Source organism: Musa acuminata, chromosome BXJ3-8 (assembly GCF_036884655.1).
Source record: "Musa acuminata AAA Group cultivar baxijiao chromosome BXJ3-8, Cavendish_Baxijiao_AAA, whole genome shotgun sequence".
NCBI lineage: Eukaryota > Viridiplantae > Streptophyta > Magnoliopsida > Zingiberales > Musaceae > Musa > Musa acuminata.
Genome location: NC_088356.1, coordinates 42,340,809 through 42,363,114, shown reverse-complemented (window position 1 = coordinate 42,363,114; position 22,306 = coordinate 42,340,809). Strand labels below are relative to the sequence as shown.

Genomic DNA, 22,306 nt, shown 5'->3' with positions numbered 1-22,306 from the left:
TTATTTTTGTTTTTTACGAACATATCAAATGACTAAAAAGCCTTTATGATTTGATCTTATGACCACGTTAAGCAAATCCCCGCGGCCTGTCTTTTTCTTTTTCTTTTTATTTTTCTCCCCATTTTTCTGCTTTTATAAAAATAATTTCCTTTACATATATATAATAAATACAAAATTAAGTTTTAGAAATGGATTAAAAATTAATTTTTATTTTTTTGAATGAGAATTTATTCTCATGTATGTATTGGGCGCTACGTTTGGAGTAATCCAAAAAGAGGAGGGTAAAAGGGTAAATGCATTGGGTGCGTTACGACTCGGGAACCCTCCGGGAAGCCGCGGGCACCTGACAGCTGGGAAGCAACGACAAGTGACACGATCGAGACGCGATTAGTCCGCTGGCGTCTCCTCTCTCTCTCTCTCTCACTGTGTCTCTCTCCGTAGCCTTTATTGCCACACCTCCGCGGCTCCGCGGTAGCTTGGCGTGCGCCTTTTGACGACTTCTCTTCACCTGACCCCAAACTGCAACCCCGAGAAGCGAAGCGGGACGAAGAAGCATGAGCCTGAGCCTGAGCCTGGTCGTTCTCTTCGTCCTTTCGATTTAACCTCGTCTCCTTCTGGCGGCCTTTGACCCCCCTCGTCTTCTTCCTTGCTCGTGAATCTGATATCGGTTTCCTTCTCGGCGTGTCGGCTGTAAGGAAAGGAGAGTCTGATCTCGTGAAGGAGCGAAGAATCCGATAAAAGGTGCGATTTTTTTGCCTTCTCCTCCCTTGTAAAGGCGCCTCCTTTACTTTACTTTCTGCCTAATAATTCGTTGATCAGTGTGGCTTTCTTGTTCTGTGTTCCCATCTCCCACACTGTTGATTGATCTGGTCCTTTTTTTTTTCCTTTTCTTCTTTTGTTTAATTTAATTTCTTGTTGGATTGGAAGTGGGTTTGGTAGCTTTCATGGCAGCGTCAAAGATCCTATATCGTGATACAGAGTAAAAGCTCCCATCACTTCCAAAGGCTTCATTTTCTTTGTAGAATCTTTTCGATCGGGCCTCCTTGCACTTACTACATAAATTGTTGTTGTTCTTCGCTTGCGTCTTCTCTTCCGCCTTTTCAATTGCCCCCAAAACCTTCTTTTGGTCCGCTTCGTTCTGGATTTGCTGTTTCCTCTCGAAACCCAGCGTTATTTCCAATAAACTACGATTGAGTTCAATTGGTACCGCGTGTTCTAAGTTAAGGCCGATGTTTCGGTATTAGAAACGAGATATTTGTGCATGAAAACCTATTAGTTTCGGAATTTGCTCGGTGAGTTCGTCTTAATTAGATCATCAATTATTTACGGATTCGTCGTCCCTTCTGCTTTGCGCCTCTGCAAAGTCATATGATCAGATCAGCAGTCTAATTTGCCGGCCGGCTGTCGATGTCATCCTATTTCTCGCTTAGTCAAATTCATCAGCAAGGGTTTCAAATTTGGATGCTTTTGATGATGGATCGTTTCCCCAAATTTTGATGCGGTGCGTTTAATTAAGCTTCCATTTTGGATTAGTGAACCTCATGGGGGCATCTGTTGCTTTCCTATTCTTTGTCCTCTTCATTCAATGGGGAATAGGGATGGAGTTTTATTACTATTTCTGTTCCATTTGCCATGTTAGGATCTGATGTACATGTCAACTGTTCTCTGTCTTTGTGAGATTGGGATGAGCTGCTCATTTAAAGATCAAGAACCCGAGTTGCTTGTTATTTAAGTGGGAAGAGAAGTCATTCCTATTTACTACTTTCTGATTTTGCTTTTCTATTTTATATGATTTTTCTTCTCTGGGATTACTCGGATTCATGTTGGTACTCATAATCGTATTTGTTTCAATTTGCTTTTCTGGATCATATTATGGTCTTCATGCATTGCAACTTCTTCTTTACCAACCACTGGAATATTTGTGGGACTTTGTTTAACTTTGTTCCCTTGTTTCACTGCTAGTTTTATCTACTAAGAGTTGGTGGTTGGTTATTTGTTGATTGGTCTGATCGCTTTGCCTATAATTTTTGTTTGTATTTTTAGTTAATTTAACTGTAGTCATTGATTTAAAGAGAATTCGTCCTCTTTGTATTGAATTGTTGTGTTGACCACATTATGAAATTTATGATAAGAAAGTTTTTGACATCATGATTTTCATATTCTAATTCTGATATTTAATGGTTATGTTCGCAGGAGAGTGATTTTTACTTTTGAGTAGATATATCGGTGCTGCTATCAATGATGGGTGGGCTACTAATGGAAGGCACGGTTAATTCTGGATGTCCTAATTACAAGCAAATTTTCTCCTCGGACGAGAAAAGTTTCTGCTGTGGATCCACCCATCCGCCTTCGATGGGTGAACGAACGGGAGAGAAATATCTTAGCGAACCACCACAGGAGAACTTCTCTGATGCTGCTGATGAAGAGAGTGATGAAGATGTTGACATAGAAGAGCTCGAACGTCGTATGTGGAGAGATAGGATGCGGCTGAAGCGCTTAAAGGAACAACAGCAGAACAAAAACAAAGAGCAAGTTGACTCTGCAAAGCAGCGTCAGTCCCAGGAACAAGCCCGCCGAAAGACGATGTCTCGTGCCCAAGATGGGATCCTTAAGTACATGCTAAAGATGATGGAAGTGTGCAATGCCCAGGGCTTTGTTTATGGTATAATTCCAGAGAAAGGAAAGCCTGTAAGTGGTGCCTCTGATAATTTCAGGGGTTGGTGGAAAGAAAAGGTTAGGTTTGACCGGAATGGACCTGCAGCTATCGCCAAGTATCAGGCTGATACTGCCATCCTGGGGTCCAACGGCGAAATGAACTCTGGGACTGCAGGCCTTCATTCGTTGCAGGAGCTTCAGGACACAACACTGGGTTCTCTCTTGTCAGCTCTTATGCAGCACTGCAACCCGCCTCAGCGAAGGTTTCCGCTAGAGAAGGGAGTTGCACCACCATGGTGGCCAACTGGGAGAGAGGAGTGGTGGCTTCAGCTGGAAATACCCAAAGACCAAGGTCCACCACCCTACAAGAAGCCCCATGATCTGAAAAAGGCATGGAAGGTTAGTGTCTTGACTGCCGTAATCAAACATATGTCACCTGACATTGAAAAGATACGTAAGCTTGTTAGGCAGTCGAAGGGCCTCCAAGACAAGATGACTGCGAAAGAGAGCGCGACATGGCTTGCTGTTATCAAGCAGGAGGAGGACTTCTACATGAAGATGCACCCTGATGCATGCTTTCCACCATTGTCTGGTAGTGGCAACACTGGAGCCACCTCCCTTGGTAGCAGCTGCATTGAATATGATGTTGAAGGTGTTGATGATGGTGAGAGCATGGATACAGTAAATCACAAGTCTCATGCTGAAGTGAATGCTTTTGATCTGGGCAGCACCGCAAAGAACGAGAAGACTGTTATAACTGCTTCTGTGAAGGAAGAGACTAAGATGGAATTTATTCAGAAAAGAGGTGCTGCTGAGCCAGAATCAATGCAAAACCAACGAATCTATACCTGTGGTAATGTGCAATGTCCACATAGTGATTTCCGGCATGGCTTTCTGGATAGGAATGCCAGAAACAGTCACCAATACCTCTGTAAGTATCAAAACACTATTCCTCAAGGCATCGGATCAGCAATTAGTGGACCCAAGATGAAAGGGAACAAGCCACCGATTTTCTCTTTGCCATTTAACACCCAACTCGATCCAACTTCACTCGGATCAGGGCTCAATTCCGTTGACATATCTGATGTTGGTGTTCCCTACGATGGTCAGAAATCAATCAATGAGCTGATGAGTTTCTATGACAACAATGTCAATGCTAACAAGAACTTGAATATGGGCGGCATAGGTATGTCGAAAATGATGAATTCTGTTCAACCTAGAATTCAGATGGAAGACAACTTTCCCCAAGGGACTAGATTGGGTGGCAATGTGTTTGAAGAAGTTGACAACTTGGTGCAGCAGCAGCAGCAGTTCTTATTCCATGAGGACATAATGCCATTTGAGCAGCAATTCGGTGACCAACCCAATGGATTGAGTGGTGATTTCAGCTTTTGTCCTTTCAATATGCATTCCATGAACTATTCTGATACTTTGCAAAGAGAGATGGGGGATCCATTGCAGAAGTCTGAATCATTGAACTGGTTCTACTGAGAAGAAAAACAGGAAGCAAACTAATCTACATCAACTTTGAGAGAGTTGGAACCAGGCACTCTGCCAAACACAATGGAGTAGACCCAAGTATGAAAACCTTAGTATTTGGGTCCAGGTGTTCTTCCTGTATTTAATAAGCTTCCCGTATTTCCCTGTCAGATTACTGAACTAATCCCTTGTACCTTTGGGGTGTGTTCCCCATGCGGTCTCATGAGATGTTCAGGTTGTAGGTGTTTGCAATATTTATGGGGACCGGCAGTCGATAGTGTAAACCCATACTGCTTTGTAATTATGGACATACCATATCTTAAATCTATATTTAGATTAATTAGTACAGGTTTTGCTGTTGTTCAGATATCTGTGTTTTTTGGATTTTTGTGTTGGTTACATCTCTAATCTCCAGAGTATGATGTGTGGCATGCCCAGATATTTGCTTGGTGGATCTTCTTGGTTGGCATACGAGTCTCTTATCTGCCATTATATTTCTATGCTACATTGTTGATACTGTTGTATCCAATATTTGCTTAGAAACCATCTGTTTTTCCTTTTATGTATATATAGAGTGGTGTCTTCAAGTTTTGGAGCTTGACTTTGTCACTGATCAGATTTATTCTGAAACAATTTGCAGATGATTTTTGTGTTGAATAAGATTTATGGCCTTTTCCTGCAGTTTTATCAAGATCATTAGAGATTAACCTCAGCCAGGTAAATCCAAGGATGAAATGCCTTTCTATGATGCATCAGTTTTATGTCCTCTCTACATTTGTTTTCTTGGTGTTCCACTTTCCTGGCTCAAGTGCTACTCATTGCATCACACTCTTATCCACTTAATGCATCGACTCATGCTCATCTAGTCTCATCTAGTCAGAGGTCAAAAGAGTCTTGATTCATGATGGGTACTGAAACACCTCCAACAAGCTCTTAAACTGGGTGATGACCATGGTGGATTACATCCAGAAGCCAAGTACATCAGGAGAGGACATGATTTCCACACCAGGCAAGAAAATGCTCAGGAAGGTGAGGGCTAACCCTATGAACAATAGAATTACTTGTCAGTAAAACAAGCTTCTGAGATTTCAAGTGGCTGACCAGTTGGTCATTGATCATTATCATTATCTTGACCCAGTTACAAGCAAAAGTTGCATCCATGTTACTTTCTAAAGCTATGATTTCATTTGAGTCTATGAGCTTTCCTTTCTTTCTTATGAGTTTTTGTTGGACAGACCAGCTACGAACCTAAAACAGTATGTGCCAGTTGAATGGATTTAAACAGATACTGATACTGTTTCTAAAGATTGGGAGATTGTCTCATACATATGCTAATACTGATGCTTGCTACTGCTTAGGTTTGGCAGATTAAATTTGCATATCATACAGTATGCTCCTTGATGCATGCTGTGATCAAGTAAAGAGGTGGTGCTCAAGAGGATCATATCTTATAGGGAAAACTCTTAACTACAATTTTGCTAAGTAATAGCAGAAATCAAGGGTCTGATGGTGATTACCTCACATGAAAGATGCACCACCAATTCCTAAACATTGTATTATCAGGTGATAAGGACATCAACACATTCCATCAAACCCTAAATGCTTGTGATTGTGAGTTGATGGTAATTGTCCATCCATCAGCTAAACTCAAATCAGGATACAGTAAACAACAAAATGTTGGTTTCATAATGCCATAAGTCTAGTAAAACAATAGAAAGTTCCAACTCTGGGCATTGATTCTGCAGAACTGAAATATAAATCAAGCAAATCTTATTTCTGTCCTCCTCAATTCCAAATGTTAAATGAACAAATCTCCAAATGCCAAAACTCCCTTAGAATTGGAATTGCATCTCCTTTGTGTAGCCCAGATCATCCAGATGTGCAGCCATGGCCTTGTTCATGGGAGGTGGGCCACATCTCAGAACCTGCCAATCATCAAAACAAAGGTTAAATTTTATATATAACACCATCAATGCTCGTGCCAAGCTTGGATGGATCTTGACTGATTTTAATGATGATAGTCGATCCTTAATAGTTGACATATTACGATTTTATTGCTGTTTTATGTATATACATGTCTTCACTCAGATGATGACATCTGTTCAGTTGGACAAAATACCTGGATATCAGACGCTGGTGCGGGGCAGTGAGCTTTAATCATTTCTTTGGACACAAAGCCAACACCACCATTCCATTCATCAGGGGGCTGCCCAAAAATAGAATTATGTAAATATTGTAAGAAAATGATGAAAGGAAGAGAACATTGAAAGAAGCACATAGCTGATGACTTATCAAATGTGTTATCAAAAGTTTATTCTCATGAAATCATCATCCAAACTGCTTCAGATAGGAAGAAGTGTTTGCAATTGGCTGGATAAAAGTAGATGGAACTTCAAGAGGTCAATCAGAAAAAGAATATTGACCTGATTAAGCACATAATAAATCTGGAAGCGATCTGGATAGTTCCTAGCAAGGCTGTCCAACTCTTCCTGCATGAAATACAAAGTTTACCAGATCGATGAGACAGTCAACAAACCCTCGTAAAACAAACATACAGAAAAAAAAAAAAAAGTTACTGCTAAGAAATTTATACTGATAAATGCTACACAAAATTGTTCTGGAATTATGCAACATCAACATCATATGATCTTTTAGGTAAGAAGTTACAAACAGTGTAAAGCTATACCTTCAGAAGGATGTCTTCATAAGTGACATTGGCATAGATAAGATGGACCTTGGTCTTGTCTGTTGGATTTTCCAGTATAGCTCTTGTAACCTAAAGATCCAAACAAATATTATAAACTTTTCGAATATCAGCGTCATAGACATGATAATTAAGTACTATTTACTTGAAACATTGGAGTTATGCCAGATCCTCCAGCTAGCATTCCAAAAGCTCTGACTTGACCAACCTGATACTTGAAACGTCCCTGAGAGCATAGAAGAGACAACAGCAAGTCACACTGCAGAATTATTAATTTTAAAAACGGCAGTTATGAACTATGGTGTGTAGGAAAACTTATTCAAGAAGCTAAACCGACTACTTGACCTCATTGATTCTGAAATGTAATTTAAGAAGACAAGACTATATCCTCAACTGTTTTCAGACAAAAAGATTATTAAGTTATCCTCCTCATAGGGCAACCTTATTTGAGAAGATCATATGCTCAAGTTACCACAGTGCCAACTTTTTTCACATGGTATATACTATATAGTATGATTGATGAAAAAATATGTCTGAGACAGTTGCACAATAGATATTGGTTGCACCAAGGGTAAGCATTTCTTTCCACTGATCGGGGTTGAAGAAGCATCTTCTCCAATCTTAAGATATGGAATGCACTCTAATTAAAATATTTCATCTACCAAGATCCAATAGTATGTATTCAAGAAGGATTTGATACAAGTCGGAGATTTAGCAAGCTGGCATTCCAATACATAGTGTTTAAAGTTAAACTTTGAAAATATCCCCAACACCTTTAGACACAGATATAACCTGTAGACTGAAAATGATTTCGATAGGAAAGAATTTTACAGCTAGCTATTCCATATCTATCAATGAGGGAAGGTGAGTTGTCTTGAAAGTTGGTTTGCTCTCTGGAGAGCAAAAGAAGCCCACGGACAAAGCTGAATGGACAGTGGGCTACAAAACTTCCAACCTATTTAGTCTCTATCAAGAAAATTTACTATGTCCATAATCTTCATGTACTTTATCAATAGCAATTTCTATTCTCCATTTCAAACTTTTAAGAACGTAACTGGTTTTTCAAAGAAGACCTTAGTATGTTTTGCATTCTTAAATCTAAACAACAAAGCAATTACCATTTTAGGCACAACTTTGCTAACCTCAAGGGGCACTTCCCATTACAAAAACAAACACTATAAATTATTGGCAAGAAGCACAATGTTGAATGATAGATGACAAAAAGACTTTCAGAAATTAAGATGAAGTTGTTTCTTATTATATAAAGGACATAACTCTAAAATTCTTGCTATAAAATATCAAAATTAAAAAGAGAAAATTTTGAGAAGGGTTAATATAGCAACTAAAACCTTAACAAGCATTCAATGCATGAACAAAAGACTAATGAAGCTGCTTTCAGAAGAATATTTGAATTATGTCTATATATCTGAGTTAAATAACATAAGCTACAGAAATTAATAGAATCATTAAATAACAGAGAAATTAAACCAATATCCGAGATCCTAAAAGTTGAAGCTTTATAATTGGCCTCACAAATTACCTGGAGAAAGTCCATTGAAAGAAGAAGCAACTTCAGACTAGTATACACTTGAATACTTGCCAAATTCGAGTGTCATAATCACCAAATAACTAATTAGGATTTGATTTGATTGTTTTCCTATAATAGAAACACCAAATTAATTTTGTGACTGTAGTTCATTAATTGATTAAGCGCCTTGCTATATGAGTCCCAGACTATACCATTCATCAACCACTAGGATGATAAGATATTATAATAACAATTTCAATATAGAAGATTTCACAAACAGATATATTCATTGCAATTTCCTGACTATACATTGGTTGAGAATTAATAATTTAAAAGGATAAATAGTAGAAGAAGTCGCAATGTGTAAGATAACAAGAAGAAATGATTGGAAGCCTATACAAAATCTGTACAAATAAATGATATCAGTCCAAGCATGATAGTGGAGTCAAGACACCATCTCACTAAATCATATGAAGGTTAGTCATATCCCGACATACATAATGCAGAAATACTTGTCAACTCAGTAGTAAGTCTTCTCATGCACATACTCTCCATGCTCCTATCAGGCAGGGGCAAAAGTTTAAGCCAAATCTATTCCTATATATCATGCAACAATTGACACTCATGGAACAAAATCATTTTCAGGAAACATCAGGTGCTAGAGATCTCAATTGCTTCGACACTTTGGATTCACATAAATCTTGATGTATGCATCTACACATGCAGGTAAGGGTGTAAGCAGAGATCTAGCGGGTTTTTCAAACACTTAAAAATGGATCAAAAGATGAAGGTTCCTTACATGAAAAAATCTAGAAGAAAAGGAATAACAAAGAGCGATAGGAAGACAAATTAATTTAAAATGGAACATAAAAGTTGCTGTCCTATTAGATATTTTGTGGAAGCAAAGGTGCAGTATTACACAGATTTATTTCCTCCAAGGAATGTGCATGTGTTAATGCAGAAACATACTGTAACCAGTCAAAATACAAAATTTATATCCTTCATGGAACCTATTGTCTAAATTATTTGATCAATCAGAGACAGGTTAAGATGCCTGCCATGATACAATGGCTGCATGGCACATACCCCACTGGCACCAAACTACCATGCAGGAGACCTACATGACATATATGCTATGTGTGCATGAACATGGCAAGAAACACTTCTATAAAACTAACGAGAATAACCAAGGAAACCAGAAAATGCTTACATCAGGATAAAAAATAAAATTAAACTAGACAAAACTTTTCGTTACTGAAAAATTTAATCATTCAATAGCCTTGAGAAGTAAAAGCAGTTGATGATTTGAACAATTGCTGGTTTACTGTTTTCACACTAAGAAAGATTATGCACAGTGCCAGGACAATAGGACATTACACAAAGAAGAACATTCATATGCTATGAAGTTCAGGAATGGCATTTTATCTAATGCAAAATAGCAAGAACTAAAAGGTACATATATAAAGATCACATACCTTAGGGCCTTTCACAGATAAGTAGTCACCAACTCGCATTTCACGAAAATGATGAGACATTCTTCCTTGAGGATACATCTACATATTGGACAACGACAAAAGGTCACGATAAAGCCTATGCTGAACAAGCCCATATGTCATCCTCAGAATATGCAGCAAGCAAGATGTTGATGTCTTCCAAAAGAAACATAAAATTCCATATTCAGAATAAGACTCTGTATGTACCTTTATAACCAGTTCAAAGTAACCAAGATCAGAGTCCAGCGTCGTTGGTGTATAAGGCTTGATAACCTCTTCACCAACATTGTCCTTTCCCCTGTAAGTGCAAACAGCAAACACTGAGCTGTGCTGATCACGACATTCAAGCAGACAGCATGTACAAAAAGATGGACCAACCTGCAACTGATATGTTGGCCAATCGGAAGACCTAGAACAGAAGTGGGAGTCGGAAGAGCAAATCGGAATTTTGCCACATTGTGGCTAAGCTGATTTTTCTCGACAAGCTTGAAATCCTTAAAATTCTGAGGGTCCAAGCTACCTGTGAAGGAAAACCATATCATTTGACTGGGCATAAAAGATTCTCAGCCTATTTATCCCTTCAAAAGATTACCCATCATATGAATTCACTAGCCAATCACCAATAAATCATTATCAATTTTACCGTACAAAACTCAAGAATAAAAAAAAAAAATAGCTTCCACAAGGCAGAGGGATCATCATCTCCCTGATATGACATACTTCATAATCACTATTACAAAGTCTAATCTACGATTTCTAAAAGCGATTCTTCCAAGATCTTTGCAGCTACAAGTTGGCGTAAAAGCCAAAAGATCCAATTTTGAACCATCAGACTCACCATTGCAGTCAAGCAATGCGATCAACATGATTAATACCCAAGAAAAAGAACAAACAACGTGCAAGTTAATAGCCCCTATAAACACAAAAGTCGCGACCTTTATCCAAAATAATATTTGATGCCTACAACACGCTCAGTAAAACCAAAGAAAAGAGAAAAATATGCGATCCACAAATCAACGAAGAAAACCACCCAAAACAGACCAAGTGCAAGCAACGACATCAACATAACTTTTTAAGTATCCAAAACCATATAGTGAGAAGAAAGACCAAATCAATCCAAACTATTGACCCCGAAACGGTCTCAAAGTCTCACCCTTTGATTTCTTGCCGAAGTAGAAGTAAGCGGCGCCGGCGGCCACGGCGACCACGGCGACGGCTATTCCAACAGTCTCAACGCCGTAGGATTCCAGAATCTCCATGGATTTGCCAAAAAGAAGGCGCCTTTGGGCTTCTTTTGCAAACCCTCTCCTCCCTCTTCTTTGTATTGATCATGGGGTTCGGCAAGAGGACCATTTAAAGCAGTCGGGAATCAGAGTAGGGTGGAGAAGGGGAGGTGCGGAACGGAGGCTCGGGTTGGAACAGACACTCTTCTCAGCGACACCCAAATTTACACCATGTTAAATTACACTTTGATTGAGATTTTGTGTGACAGCGCGCCTTTGGCACTCTTTGGGGTATGCAAAATGAGTAGGTAAATGAAGTAGCCGAACCGGATCGACCATTGGATTAGAGTCAAAGGTTCGGTGCGGTAGAAGTAGGCATTCCTTTGGCTAGATTTACAGATTTACCATTCGGGGGTAGGTGTGTTATGGATCCAATATCATATGCTGGACCCGAAGAATCCAACGGATCCAAATTCACGATCCACAGCGGTTCGGGTTGGGTTCGATCCACACTCATTTCGTCGAAACCCAAAGACTTACAGAGGCACAACACACTTTGGTTCAGATTTCTGTGGTAGTCGTGTTTGGTACGGTTCCAGGGTACGTATCACGGGTAATAAATATAGTTCCAGAAGCGGATCGCCCATCGGTTTGGAGTCAAATGATTGATGTGGTAAAAGGAGGCATAGGTTTGGGTAAATTTACATATGTACCATTACGAGGTTAGGTGTGTTATCGGGTCGGGTGTGTATATCGAAGATCATATACCGGACCCGAAGAATACATACGATTCGGATCCGACACAAACTCATATTCTACGAGGCATTCGAACAATATAAATACCATATCCTCTTCATAATATATTGAAGAATATTACTCATTTAACACAATTTGTTTGACTCATTCGATTACTTGTGCGTAAGCTCATGACAAACGCATCCAACAACACCGTTTCGTTCGGTCCACTTCAGATGGAGATGTGTGGGTAGGTGTTTGGTGACTGCTATCGGGTAGGTAAGCAACCGTCTGCCCTCCTTCAATTGATGATTGGTATCTATCACACAGAGAGAGAGAGAGAGAGAGAGAGAGAGACATCAGACTTTGCATGTGAATCTTAAAGAGGAAGAACGGTGATTTGGATGTTCTGCAGTGTGATTCGAAGATGAACAGAGCAATCGACATAAAAGAACGCGAGGGAGCACATCTCGAGGGCCCCACCGCCGGTGGTTTTGTTGGGTGAGTCATGCAACTGGGCGCACCCGGTTTTGGACCAGCATAGTCTTAATATTATGGCCTATGAATTATATGCATATATAATTCTAAGATATATATATAATCATTTATGAGTGTGGTATGTGAGTGCAATTGGTAGAAGTGGACCAAATCTGTTCCAGTTCGCATGTAAACATCTTTTCCCTGCCCAAGATCACAGAAGAATGATCTCTGCCATTCATAACTTTGAGGTCTGCATGGGGGAGTTTGGATTTCAGGTTGTAGCTGCACTCCATCGGCACCAATTGATCCTTGTCTCCATGGATCACTGTCACTGGCATTTTAGCCTTTCTCACAGCTTCCAAGTGCTTGTCCACCAATTTGGCACCCCCACATAACACATTGTGCATTGTGTGCCATGCCGAATGATGGGTATGCTTGCTTAAATCCATGAACAGGAAGCTGAGAGCCCTGCAGAAACACAATGAGCTCTGCTAAGTAGCAGCACAGACTCAGGGCTCTTAATGCAGCTCGAGTGCATTCGTTACCTTCTCCTTGTCACTAGCTTCATCGTCCATTCCCATGTCGAATGGTTTCTGCAGAAGATGAAGCAAACAGTTCTGCCGATGTGCTCATACCATGACATGACTGCAGAGCCAAACAGTAATGGTGGCCACACTCTCCTTTCAGCTAATTTGTTCAGTGCGGTGTGACTTGCTTCCTCTTCTGTCGAGTCAAAGCATGGCTGTGTGCAGGAAACAGATGACCGCAAACATGAGAAGAACTCAGAAGAAAACATGATTCAACTCTGCGACATGGGGACTTACTGGCGCAACCAATGTGAGGGATTTAACAGACTCAGGATGCTTGGCTGCCATGGCCAATGCAATGATGCAGCCCATGGAGTGAGCAACTATGTGGTAGGAATTCAGCTCCAGTGGCCTGACCACAGATGCCTCAATCATGTCGAGGTGTTCTCGCACTGTATACGTGCAGTTTGTTGGCTTTGGACTTCTGCCAAAACCCAAGAGATCCACTGCAACCATCCTGAAGCTTTGTTTGGTCACCTCAGAAAGATTATGGAAGACTGTCTCCACCCAAAGCGAGGAGGAAGAAAGAAATCCATGTAGAAAAACTACACTTTCAGTTGAATCCGTATCGCACTCTTTCTTTCTACCTGTTTTGTATCTGTAATGGTCAAATATCATCTTATGGAATTACAAAAGCTTAGAAAAAGATAACAAGATGAACAATCTTTAAAACCAGTAGATAATATTGCATAAAAGGAGCTGCTTTGGGACATTGAAGAGTAGATTTTAAGATACGTCTACCGAAGAAGAGAGATCAATAGAAGAGAAGATATGCTCAGTGCTCGGTGGTCACTGTAGAAGGAAATCAAGGAAAACAGACAGTTTGGGCTTCCACAGAGGAAGCATAACTGTTAGGTGGGGTTAAGATTGGGAGGTAATCACAACAAAGATTATTACAAATATGCAAAGAAACTATAATTGCTGTTTGTATGGTTCTTAAAATTTAGACAACATAAATGAAACAGAATCTATGATGCTGAAATTATCAGATTATAAAGGCGTGTAAATTCTTTGAAGTTGAAGCCTTAAAGCATCACATTTCAGCAACAGGAGAATAGTATGATGACACTATCAAGAAGAACAATATGGTCATGTATCTGCACTTCATAAACAAGTACTAAACAAATCTGAGAAGAATCCAAGAAATATAAAGAAAAAGAGAGTAAATTTGCTGCATAATAACAATGTAAAATAAAGTAAGGAATATTAATTTCTTGAGGTGACAAAGAATTTTATCTTGTGCTTTAGAACAAGCAAGATGTCTTCAGCAACAAATGGAAACAGGTTGGCATTTAGCAAAGCTAAAACATCCATTTTACCTTGAGATGATGGTTCCATCACAGCCAAGTGAAGCTTGTCTTGCCCCCTCTCTTGCCAAGACAAGCATGAGATACAGCTGCAGTCAGACCACCTGGGAAACCTTAGCTCACCCCTTTCTTCCTCTCCATCTGATGCTGCTTTCCAAAATGGAAAGCCCATTTCTCTGAAAAGGTTTCTTCTCCCATGCAAAGTCTCTGACACCTCTTCTCCTCCCTCTCCATCAGACCTCTCCTCTCTTCCTCTCCTTTGGCAGTAGCATGGGACTGGGTTCCCCTCAAGAATAACATCAAGAAACCTATAGAAGTAGCAGAGAATGAAGTCCAGGAGATCTAACAAAGCGAAAACAAGGAGGCTAACAGCTGAGATGACAACATCTCCGGGAGAAAATGTGGAAGAAGTTGGCATCTTTTGGTGAGAGGGGGTGAGGAGGAGAAGGGAAGCTTAATAAGCTAAAGGTGTGTTGCTCCTGCGTCCACGAATTTTGCATTCCTTCCCGAATCCTTCTTCGACTTCTGATAAGGGCCATGTGTTTCTTGTTCGTCACTGAAAGCAACCTGTGGTTGTTCTGGGAGGTTCATAGAATGGATACCTTTATTTGACATGGAGATGTTGTAGTCGGCCAAATCTCATGAATCTGGGTGAGCCCAATCCATATATGAAGCTATGACTATGGAGATTAAGAATATAAAGGAATCATATTGTCTCATCTATCTGAACAAACTACAGCATCTGCCTTGGATTATGTCTACACAGCTCTAAGACAAGTAGCTTGTGGAGAGGGAATTGGTCTCTCAATCTATCCTCCTTTTTGAGCTCGGATCTTATTGGCTTGTTTGCACAGCTTGATGCTTCGGCAACAGGAATTCCCTGGTGAAGCAGCTCCTGTTGTTCGTGGTAACCATACAAATACTTAAGAATGATGTCCATCTCAATGCTTGAACACTGAATCCCTGCAGTGCCATTCCAGATGTGCCAAAGCCAGAGCTCACAATTCAGCAGTAACCTTGAAATGGATCCAAGTTAATAGTTGGGCTATCTTTTAACTGGGAGGTTGGAACAAGTCAACTTTTTCTGGTTGCAAGTTCTCTCTCTCTGCCAACTCCTGTTTTTGATGGTTGACCAAATTACGTGTTCCACCCTTCTCCAGAAAGCATGGAATGTATGAATGGCCTTTAAAGTAGCCTTGCTTGACCAAATCATGTGCTCCACCATTCTCTTGGCTTTTCTTTCCTTCTCCAAATCATATTTGATGAGATTCAAACCAATAATAAGTTGATAGGCCATAGATTTCCTCTGCAACTTGAGGAGTGAATTGAAGCAGTTGTAATCTCTTACACTGTGTATAATATTCTGCAAGCACAGCCTACATAATGGTCCCCAAAACTCTCATGACTTGATTCCTTTCTGCTCACAAGTGTACTCCATCACAGACTTCAACGACATAAACAACAAATAATTCATTCAAGAAGTTGGAGAGAATAATAAGAACTTATGATTATCATCAACCCTGAGCTTCAAGTATGGAAGACCTACTGATAGCTGAGGGGACAAAGGAATAAGCATGCATTCATTGCCAGTGGACACAGGAAAGGGACAGAGCCTGTCTTCTGAAACCAATGTCTCACTAGCAACAATGCTTTAGTTGTTCTTATCTTTAGAACAAGGGATTCCAATATCCATAATTCCAAGGAGAGAGGACTGTGTGCATAGACTTCCTCTCTTCAGTCATCTAGAGGCTTGAGCTATCTTGATTTGAGATGAGCTCCCTGAGCCTTCACACCTTTTTTCACATGCAGAAAGAACATATACTTGGAACTAGAAGAAAGAGACCAGATATCTTCAAGGTTCCAAGTTGTAGAGAAAATATGCAACTTGAAACCAAAATTTGCCTGTGCCTCGCGAACTAGATATGATCACAATCCCATCTGAAGCAATTCTCTCTCTCTCTCTCTCTCTCTCTCTCTCTCTCTCTCTCTATCTATCTATCTATCTATCTATCTATATAATTACTATCTGAAGTAATATTTAGGCCATAGATCCAAAGTTGGATCAAGGTCTTATGTATGTAAATCTACCGAACTCTGAAATCATCCACCAATTTGTTATCCTTAAAATGTTGTGAGATCTATAATATTGTACTTGGCTTTATGAAAAAAATTTATTGATGACTGAATAATTATATCCTCATGATAATGTTGTTAGTGGAATTTATGAGATAACACCATACCATGTTTCATATTTCTTTCCATAATGTTCTTTTTCAGTTCTTTGTATACTTTGCATTTTCATTACCTTCATCAGATCAATGAGAAGGGATCTATTCCTTATCAGTTTCATTCTGAAATGAAAATGATATAGAGTAAACTACTAATTCAATCCCTTCTAATCTCTATTCGATGGTTAATGGCATCAATGCAGCATCTAAAGCTTAATCGTTTTCTTGTATTCCAGAGTAGAATTGACTAAACAATTGTGAGATTTGGATTTAGTTGTGTATAGCAAATTGAAGGGAAATAGCAAAGGTATTTGTCTTAGCAGCAGTTGTTCAGCTTGAGGGGTTCACCTAACTTCTTTTGCATTCCTAAGAAGTAGGCAGGCTATTGTTACAACATAGTTCCTGATCACCAACTCTGCATGCTTTGACAACAAAGAGAACTGTATCAGATTCCTCATCTACCTACAAATGCTCCTCTCATCTTAAAATCTTATGCATCTCTAAGGAATAAAGCACAAGCTCATATCTTGCCTTCATTTCTTCACCTTTGATTTTGTAGGAGGCAGAAAGAAAAGCTTAGATGAACTCTAAGAAAAAGTGTTCTATGCATGATTTCCATCACAAGAACATGCTCATGTTTGCCTACTCAAACTAGTCTTCTTTATAGGATCCTATCCAGCTTGACGATGAATAAACTACAAAGCATTAATCTTTTTTCTTCTTTTCTTTTCTGAGAATTCAGAGGTGAAACATTGCCAAACTCACTCTTCAGTGTCTACAAGTGAAACTTTCATATTTTGGGCAATGCTGTTGCAACAATAGTGTTTCACATCATTGGGCTCATGGCATATTCCATCATCATCAAGATCAATAGAACAAACATGAGAAAAGATAGTTATGTTCTTATTCTTATCATGGAAAAGAAGGATTCCATCAACTTTCCCAATTTTTAATACATGAATAGAATGGGATGGACATATGCTTCGATGAGTGTTTTACAGAGTGATAAGAAAAATCTCTAACACTTGGATGAAGGATTCTGAAAGAATAATTGTACTTCTGATAACGATAGATATGGTAATCTCATGATGATAAGCCATTTTGTTGGCAATCCAGTGCTCATTCCTAGAGAATCATATCCAACACAACTGCTAAACTATTAGATTTGCATGAGAACCAGTGGATCTCACTCAAGATGGGGGAGAGTAGTATACTCAAGTCCTGGATGATCAATTATTGGTAATAGGCAGAAGTATATCTGTACTGCTCAAAACAAGATATGACTCAAACGAAATAAAAAAGAACAAAGCAATACAAGTGATATTATTTATCATTGTTATTATCATTATTTTTGTCAATACCATTGCCATTGCCATTACCATTACCATCATCGTTATCGTTATCATTATCATTACAAATACTATATAGTCATTATCATTATTATTACCATTATCATCATCATTACCATTACCATTAACAATATACTAATATCATTATTATTACGAATATCATTTCCATTACTCAACGTAAAGCATGATATTAAAATAATCTGTATGATTGTGAGGTTATCCTAATTGCTGCATGATTTGCTGAATATATCATAGGTTACTCTGAATGTTTGGGCAGGAAAAATCACAAGCTGATGATCCTTGTAATGATGGTTCAATTCTTGTTAGGTGTTTGTCATCATGCAGAACCTAACTTTAAGATTGATAACTGAACATGTCGAATCATAAAATTGGAGCATGAATATAATGTGAACAATGAATTTACCTTTTTCTTAGGAAGGATGGATAGATCAAATCCATCATGCTATATTAGAGAAAAAAGCAAAGTGCCATAATAGGGCTGTCGGTATATTGGTCAATATACAGCCCATTGCAGCATGGCCTTGAAATGAATCTTGATTCCTCCTCCAACAATGAGGGGGCCCTGCAGGAATCAGTGAAATAAATATATGAAGATTCTTCTCTCAGAAAAAGCAAAAGAAGATGCTTATTTTTGTATAAATATCTAAGAAATCTGATTCAGGACCACACCTAGATGTGCCAGTCAAACAGAATTTTCAGACTTCTCCTATCAGATAATATGAGTACTACTCAGTTGAATCCATCTCACAGTTTGAACTCCAAGCTCCATCGACCAAGCTATCCTGTCAAACCAGTCTCACATGCACTGCACCCCCAAAGCTTAATTCTCACGGCTCAGGAATCTTGCAACTTTGGAACTTGTAAAGACATTAAAAGACATGGCAGTAGGTCCAAAAATTCCCTTGAGAGGTATATGGTTCTTCCTCTTTTTATAGTCAGTCATTCATGGATCTATTCTTTTGGACACGCAACAGTTGTTCCACAAAAAGTTGCTGCTGCAGAAGATGAGTGGGAAGCTTTATCCCAGGAGAATCTAAAGTAAAAATTGCAGGTTCTGGTCCATGGTAAATCAACAAGGAGAAGATCTCTTCTCAAGTTGCTGTGAGGATTAGATCAGTCCAAGTGTTCTGTTCAAATGATTCCAGGTTCTCTTTGCAATTGCCTTATAAAGAGAGCCTTGGCTCTTCCTTCACCAGCATGAGAAATTAACTTCTCCTTGCTTGCCATTTCCTTCCCAAGCAGAAGATGTATCACCATTATCATCAAAGCCACAGCAATATCTTTTCTTCTAGGGAAACTTTTCCTGCAGACGGGCAATTGTTGCTGCAAAGAGGAGGGAGTGCTCCAGAAGAGTCAGGACTGGTTCTATCAACCGATGCCAAGCCTAGGTTGAAGTGGACATCTGAGCTCCATGAGAGATTCATAGAAGCTGTGAATCAACTTGGTGGAGCAGACAGTGAGTAACTTAACAAAAGAAGAAGACAGAATCCAATGTAATCATTCTCATTCATAGCCGATGCATCTTGCCTTGAGAGCTAACTTAAGATCATCATCTTGCAGAGGCTACACCAAAAACAGTCATGAGACTTATGGGCATTCCTGGACTAACACTGTATCACCTGAAAAGTCACCTACAGGTCCTGATCTATTGCTGGTTTCTTTTCCTTGTTTCTTCTCTTTGCTGTCATGGTTGAAGACTGTGTTGCTCTTGTGAAATTGTAGAAGTATAGGCTCAGTAAGAATCTCCAAGCTCAAGCAAACAGTGGAAGCACCAAGAGTGGTGAGTAGCAGCCTCCAACTTTGAATTCTGCAACTAGGAAAAAGATGCAAACAAAGACTTATTTATCTTGCAGTTATAGGTTGTACATTAGCAGCAGAGAGAACAATTGATGTCAATGGATCTTTCATGGTTAACACAAGTACCATGCCCCAATCAAACAAGTAAGACATAGACAGTGCACACTGTAATGATTTGAAGTATGATGAATCTGGACTGACAGGATGTTGTTAATTTCAGAAGTTTTCAGATAAATGAAGCACTTCAAATGCAAATTGAAGTCCAGAGGCAGCTACAAGAACATCTTGAGGTAAGTCTTAAATTACATATTATTGACACCTTGTCAGAATTCATGCACAGAAAAAAAATTCAACAATTACATAAACATAGTACAAACTCCTAAGTCAAGCATGCAGGCTGCAACTAAATTAGCTTTGATGAAATACTGTGTGTTTGTCCTAGTGTTAACACCATACAAGTAGCTTCTTTGTGGAAGCATGAAAGACACAAGAAACTGAGTTAAACTGAACTCATCCACCTTTGAGAGAAAGATTAGATGATGGTTATTGTAGCATTAATCTTGATAATTTTCAGAAACATTTAGAGGATTGCACACCAACAAATATAAAAATTGTAGATGATAGTGTCCTACATAGAATATTTTCTCGCATTGAGCTCTTTGCAGCAAGGTATGCAATACCATACTGTACCGGTGTTTCGAGGTTGGCTCGGTATGGTACGATACCGGTGTACCGAGCGGTACACCAGGGTGTACACCAGGACATATCGAGCGATACACCTTGGTGTACCGAATAATTTTATATATTTTCTTTCATACTGTAGCACTGTTACACTATAACACTTTAGCACTGCTACAGTATAATACTGTAGCACTGTAGCGATACCGGGAGGTCCACGTACCGGTATGTCATCGAACTGGTACATACCGTCCGTACCGGGCGGTACCATTCGGTACTGCATACCATGCTTTGCAGTAACTAAAAAATTCCTTACATGTAACTCTATTTATTATATCATCTTCTTCACATGATCATCAAAATTCCTTCTAATAAAAGAATTTCCCAATTAGAGTTATTTCTAAAAAAAATTTCATCTAAATTTTCTTTGAATTTACAAAAACATTTACATGATCCCACCGGGATATTTATACAAAATCTACTAAAGCTAAAAAAAAACAAAACTCAACATTTAGTTGATAATTGTAAAGCTAAAATAAACCTCAAAGATCAAGTTTCAGGAAAATGCTTGATTCCTTTTTCGTTCTGTTCAATCTCCTCTATTTTGTGTTTCCATGCGATGCTTAAAATTAACAAGTGTCATGAAAAATGGGTTTGTGAAAGGTTCAAAGGAATTTGCAACTCCAAATAGAGGCACAAGGAAAATACTTACAGTCAGTGCTGGAAAAGGCTCAAGAGACACTAGGGAAACAGAATTTAGGGTCTCCAGGAGTGGAAGATGCCAAAGTTCAGCTCTGTGAACTTGTTTCCAAAATCTCAAGTGAATGTTTCAGCAATGCATTTCAAGGATCAGAAGAAATACCTGGTCTGAACACTTCAGAGCTGCATCCATCTCAACCTGTTGATTGCTCAGTAGAAAGTTGCTTGACATCATTTGAAGGATCACAAAGTGCCTGTAAAAGCTTGAGAAGCTGCAATGGCAGCTTACCACTGTGCCAGCAACAAGTTCATGAGAATAGCAGGCTTGAAAACACTCAATCTGCATGGTGTTATTTGCATGAGCACAAGACTTTTTCCTCATCCAGCTTAGGAGATTCAGAAAGGACATCTTTCGCAGCCCAGAAGGACTTTGAGACACTTCCTACAAGCATTAAGACCCAAAATGAAGGAGGAACTGGTTCTGAGGCCCAGGGAAAGGAAAGTGATGATGAGAACATATCTGTTGAGCACCCAAACAGCAGTAGACCTGCAGATCAACAGGGGAGAGGCAAGCAATCAGATAGATTTGGGCTGCTTACTCACACAGCACAACTTGATCTCAATGCCCATGAAGACAATGAAGGTGGTACAAGTAGCAGATTTGACTTGAATGGCTTTAGCTGGAGCTGATTTGTGCCTAGAAGAGAAAGATCAAGGATATACCATTTATAATGTTGCAGTACTGAGGCATGTTGCACTATAATCATGTTGCAAAGGTGAGCACTTGCTTCCTTAACCAATCTATTTAACCAAAATAATTGATGGCTATAACACGAAGCTAATGAAAAAGGACAGTGCGCTGCAAGAAACTGAGGATGCATGTAAAATACAGCAGTATAAAGGAGAATCTCAATACCATGCCTTTGTAGCCAAACTAGCCATTCTAGCAAGTCAATTTCTTTGATATCCTTCACTGTGTGATACATGTCATTGATGGAATAGCTACCTGTATTGAACTATCATGTAGTTTTTGATGAACTATAAAAAGGAAAAAAAGAAAGGAACATCAGTTCTTAATGCATTATTGTATTCACCTGGATTTATGTTAGCAAAGCATCAATTAGATTGTGTGTGTGTGTGTGTGTGTGTGTGTGTGAGAGAGAGAGAGAGAGAGAGAGAGAGAGACAGAGAGAGAGAGAGAGAGAGAGAGAGACCTAGTAGGATTAATTTCATGTCTGGTTATTACATGGCCAACAGATCAGATTGCAGCCTCAGATGGTAATACACATGAGAATGTCTTAGGTCCTCAAAAGGATCCAGAAAGTGTTTAGTATCATCTATCA

At 39.2% G+C, this 22,306-nt stretch overlaps 4 protein-coding genes and 1 long non-coding RNA gene across 8 annotated transcripts; 2 read left to right on the top strand and 3 right to left on the bottom strand.

Moving 5' to 3' along the window:
• The first annotated feature begins 432 nt into the window (after window positions 1-432).
• On the top strand, window positions 433-4,482 carry LOC103995384 (protein ETHYLENE-INSENSITIVE 3-like 1a). Of its 2 annotated transcripts, none has more exons than XM_009415956.3 (2): window positions 433-741; window positions 2,194-4,482. In XM_009415956.3, the coding sequence occupies exon 2, from the start codon at window positions 2,239-2,241 to the stop codon at window positions 4,144-4,146; it is 1,908 nt and encodes a 635-aa protein (XP_009414231.2). In that variant the 5' UTR covers window positions 433-741; window positions 2,194-2,238; the 3' UTR covers window positions 4,147-4,482. The 2 variants fall into 2 exon arrangements, with proteins under 2 accessions (XP_009414231.2, XP_018686087.2); XM_018830542.2 differs by lacking the exon at window positions 433-741 and adding an exon at window positions 787-1,501.
• A 1,310-nt stretch (window positions 4,483-5,792) lies between these two features.
• LOC103995385 (NADH--cytochrome b5 reductase 1) lies at window positions 5,793-11,201 on the bottom strand. The gene is made up of 9 exons (XM_009415957.3): window positions 11,013-11,201; window positions 10,238-10,379; window positions 10,067-10,157; window positions 9,842-9,919; window positions 6,984-7,064; window positions 6,821-6,910; window positions 6,558-6,623; window positions 6,254-6,340; window positions 5,793-6,059 (listed from the first exon to the last, which is right to left on the bottom strand). The coding sequence occupies exons 1-9, from the start codon at window positions 11,116-11,118 to the stop codon at window positions 5,967-5,969; spliced, it is 834 nt and encodes a 277-aa protein (XP_009414232.2). The 5' UTR covers window positions 11,119-11,201; the 3' UTR covers window positions 5,793-5,966.
• A 1,157-nt stretch (window positions 11,202-12,358) lies between these two features.
• LOC135645388 (probable lysophospholipase BODYGUARD 4) lies at window positions 12,359-14,617 on the bottom strand. Its single transcript, XM_065163713.1, has 4 exons — window positions 14,204-14,617; window positions 13,122-13,471; window positions 12,843-13,039; window positions 12,359-12,765 (listed from the first exon to the last, which is right to left on the bottom strand). Exons 1-4 carry the CDS (start codon window positions 14,607-14,609, stop codon window positions 12,423-12,425), a joined length of 1,296 nt encoding a protein of 431 aa, XP_065019785.1. The 5' UTR covers window positions 14,610-14,617; the 3' UTR covers window positions 12,359-12,422.
• A 2,684-nt stretch (window positions 14,618-17,301) lies between these two features.
• LOC135645389 (uncharacterized) lies at window positions 17,302-18,593 on the bottom strand. The gene is made up of 2 exons (XR_010498768.1): window positions 18,459-18,593; window positions 17,302-18,351 (listed from the first exon to the last, which is right to left on the bottom strand). It is a non-coding gene; the product is annotated as an uncharacterized LOC135645389 (long non-coding RNA).
• Window positions 18,594-18,795: 202 nt separating this feature from the next.
• Window positions 18,796-22,097, top strand: LOC103995386 (myb-related protein 2). 3 transcript variants are annotated; one of them, XM_009415958.3, is made up of 7 exons: window positions 18,796-18,934; window positions 19,032-19,245; window positions 19,350-19,426; window positions 19,512-19,569; window positions 19,643-19,730; window positions 19,807-19,876; window positions 20,928-22,097. In XM_009415958.3, the coding sequence occupies exons 2-7, from the start codon at window positions 19,035-19,037 to the stop codon at window positions 21,651-21,653; spliced, it is 1,230 nt and encodes a 409-aa protein (XP_009414233.1). In that variant the 5' UTR covers window positions 18,796-18,934; window positions 19,032-19,034; the 3' UTR covers window positions 21,654-22,097. The 3 variants fall into 3 exon arrangements, with proteins under 3 accessions (XP_009414233.1, XP_009414234.1, XP_009414235.1); XM_009415959.3 differs by lacking the exon at window positions 18,796-18,934 and having other exon boundaries at window positions 18,972-19,245; window positions 19,649-19,730; XM_009415960.3 differs by lacking the exon at window positions 18,796-18,934 and having other exon boundaries at window positions 19,104-19,282.
• Window positions 22,098-22,306: the final 209 nt, after the last annotated feature.

Excerpts from the sequence above, each read along its gene's own strand:
- LOC103995384 (XM_009415956.3), top strand. The coding sequence starts at position 2,239 with ATGATGGGTGGGCTACTAATGGAAGGCACGGTTAATTCTGGATGTCCT.
- LOC103995385 (XM_009415957.3), bottom strand. The coding sequence starts at position 11,118 with ATGGAGATTCTGGAATCCTACGGCGTTGAGACTGTTGGAATAGCCGTC. Across the intron at positions 10,380-11,012 it reads CTTCGGCAAGAAATCAAAGG|GTAGCTTGGACCCTCAGAAT; the intron begins GTGAGACTTTGA and ends TTTCCTTCACAG. Across the intron at positions 9,920-10,066 it reads ACTTTGAACTGGTTATAAAG|ATGTATCCTCAAGGAAGAAT; the intron begins GTACATACAGAG and ends TCCAATATGTAG.
- LOC135645388 (XM_065163713.1), bottom strand. The coding sequence starts at position 14,609 with ATGCCAACTTCTTCCACATTTTCTCCCGGAGATGTTGTCATCTCAGCT. Across the intron at positions 13,040-13,121 it reads CCCTCACATTGGTTGCGCCA|CCATGCTTTGACTCGACAGA; the intron begins GTAAGTCCCCAT and ends TCCTGCACACAG. Across the intron at positions 12,766-12,842 it reads AAGCTAGTGACAAGGAGAAG|GGCTCTCAGCTTCCTGTTCA; the intron begins GTAACGAATGCA and ends GTGTTTCTGCAG.
- LOC103995386 (XM_009415958.3), top strand. The coding sequence starts at position 19,035 with ATGTATCACCATTATCATCAAAGCCACAGCAATATCTTTTCTTCTAGG. Across the intron at positions 19,246-19,349 it reads TCAACTTGGTGGAGCAGACA|AGGCTACACCAAAAACAGTC; the intron begins GTGAGTAACTTA and ends ATCATCTTGCAG. Across the intron at positions 19,570-19,642 it reads CAGTGGAAGCACCAAGAGTG|TTATAGGTTGTACATTAGCA; the intron begins GTGAGTAGCAGC and ends TTTATCTTGCAG.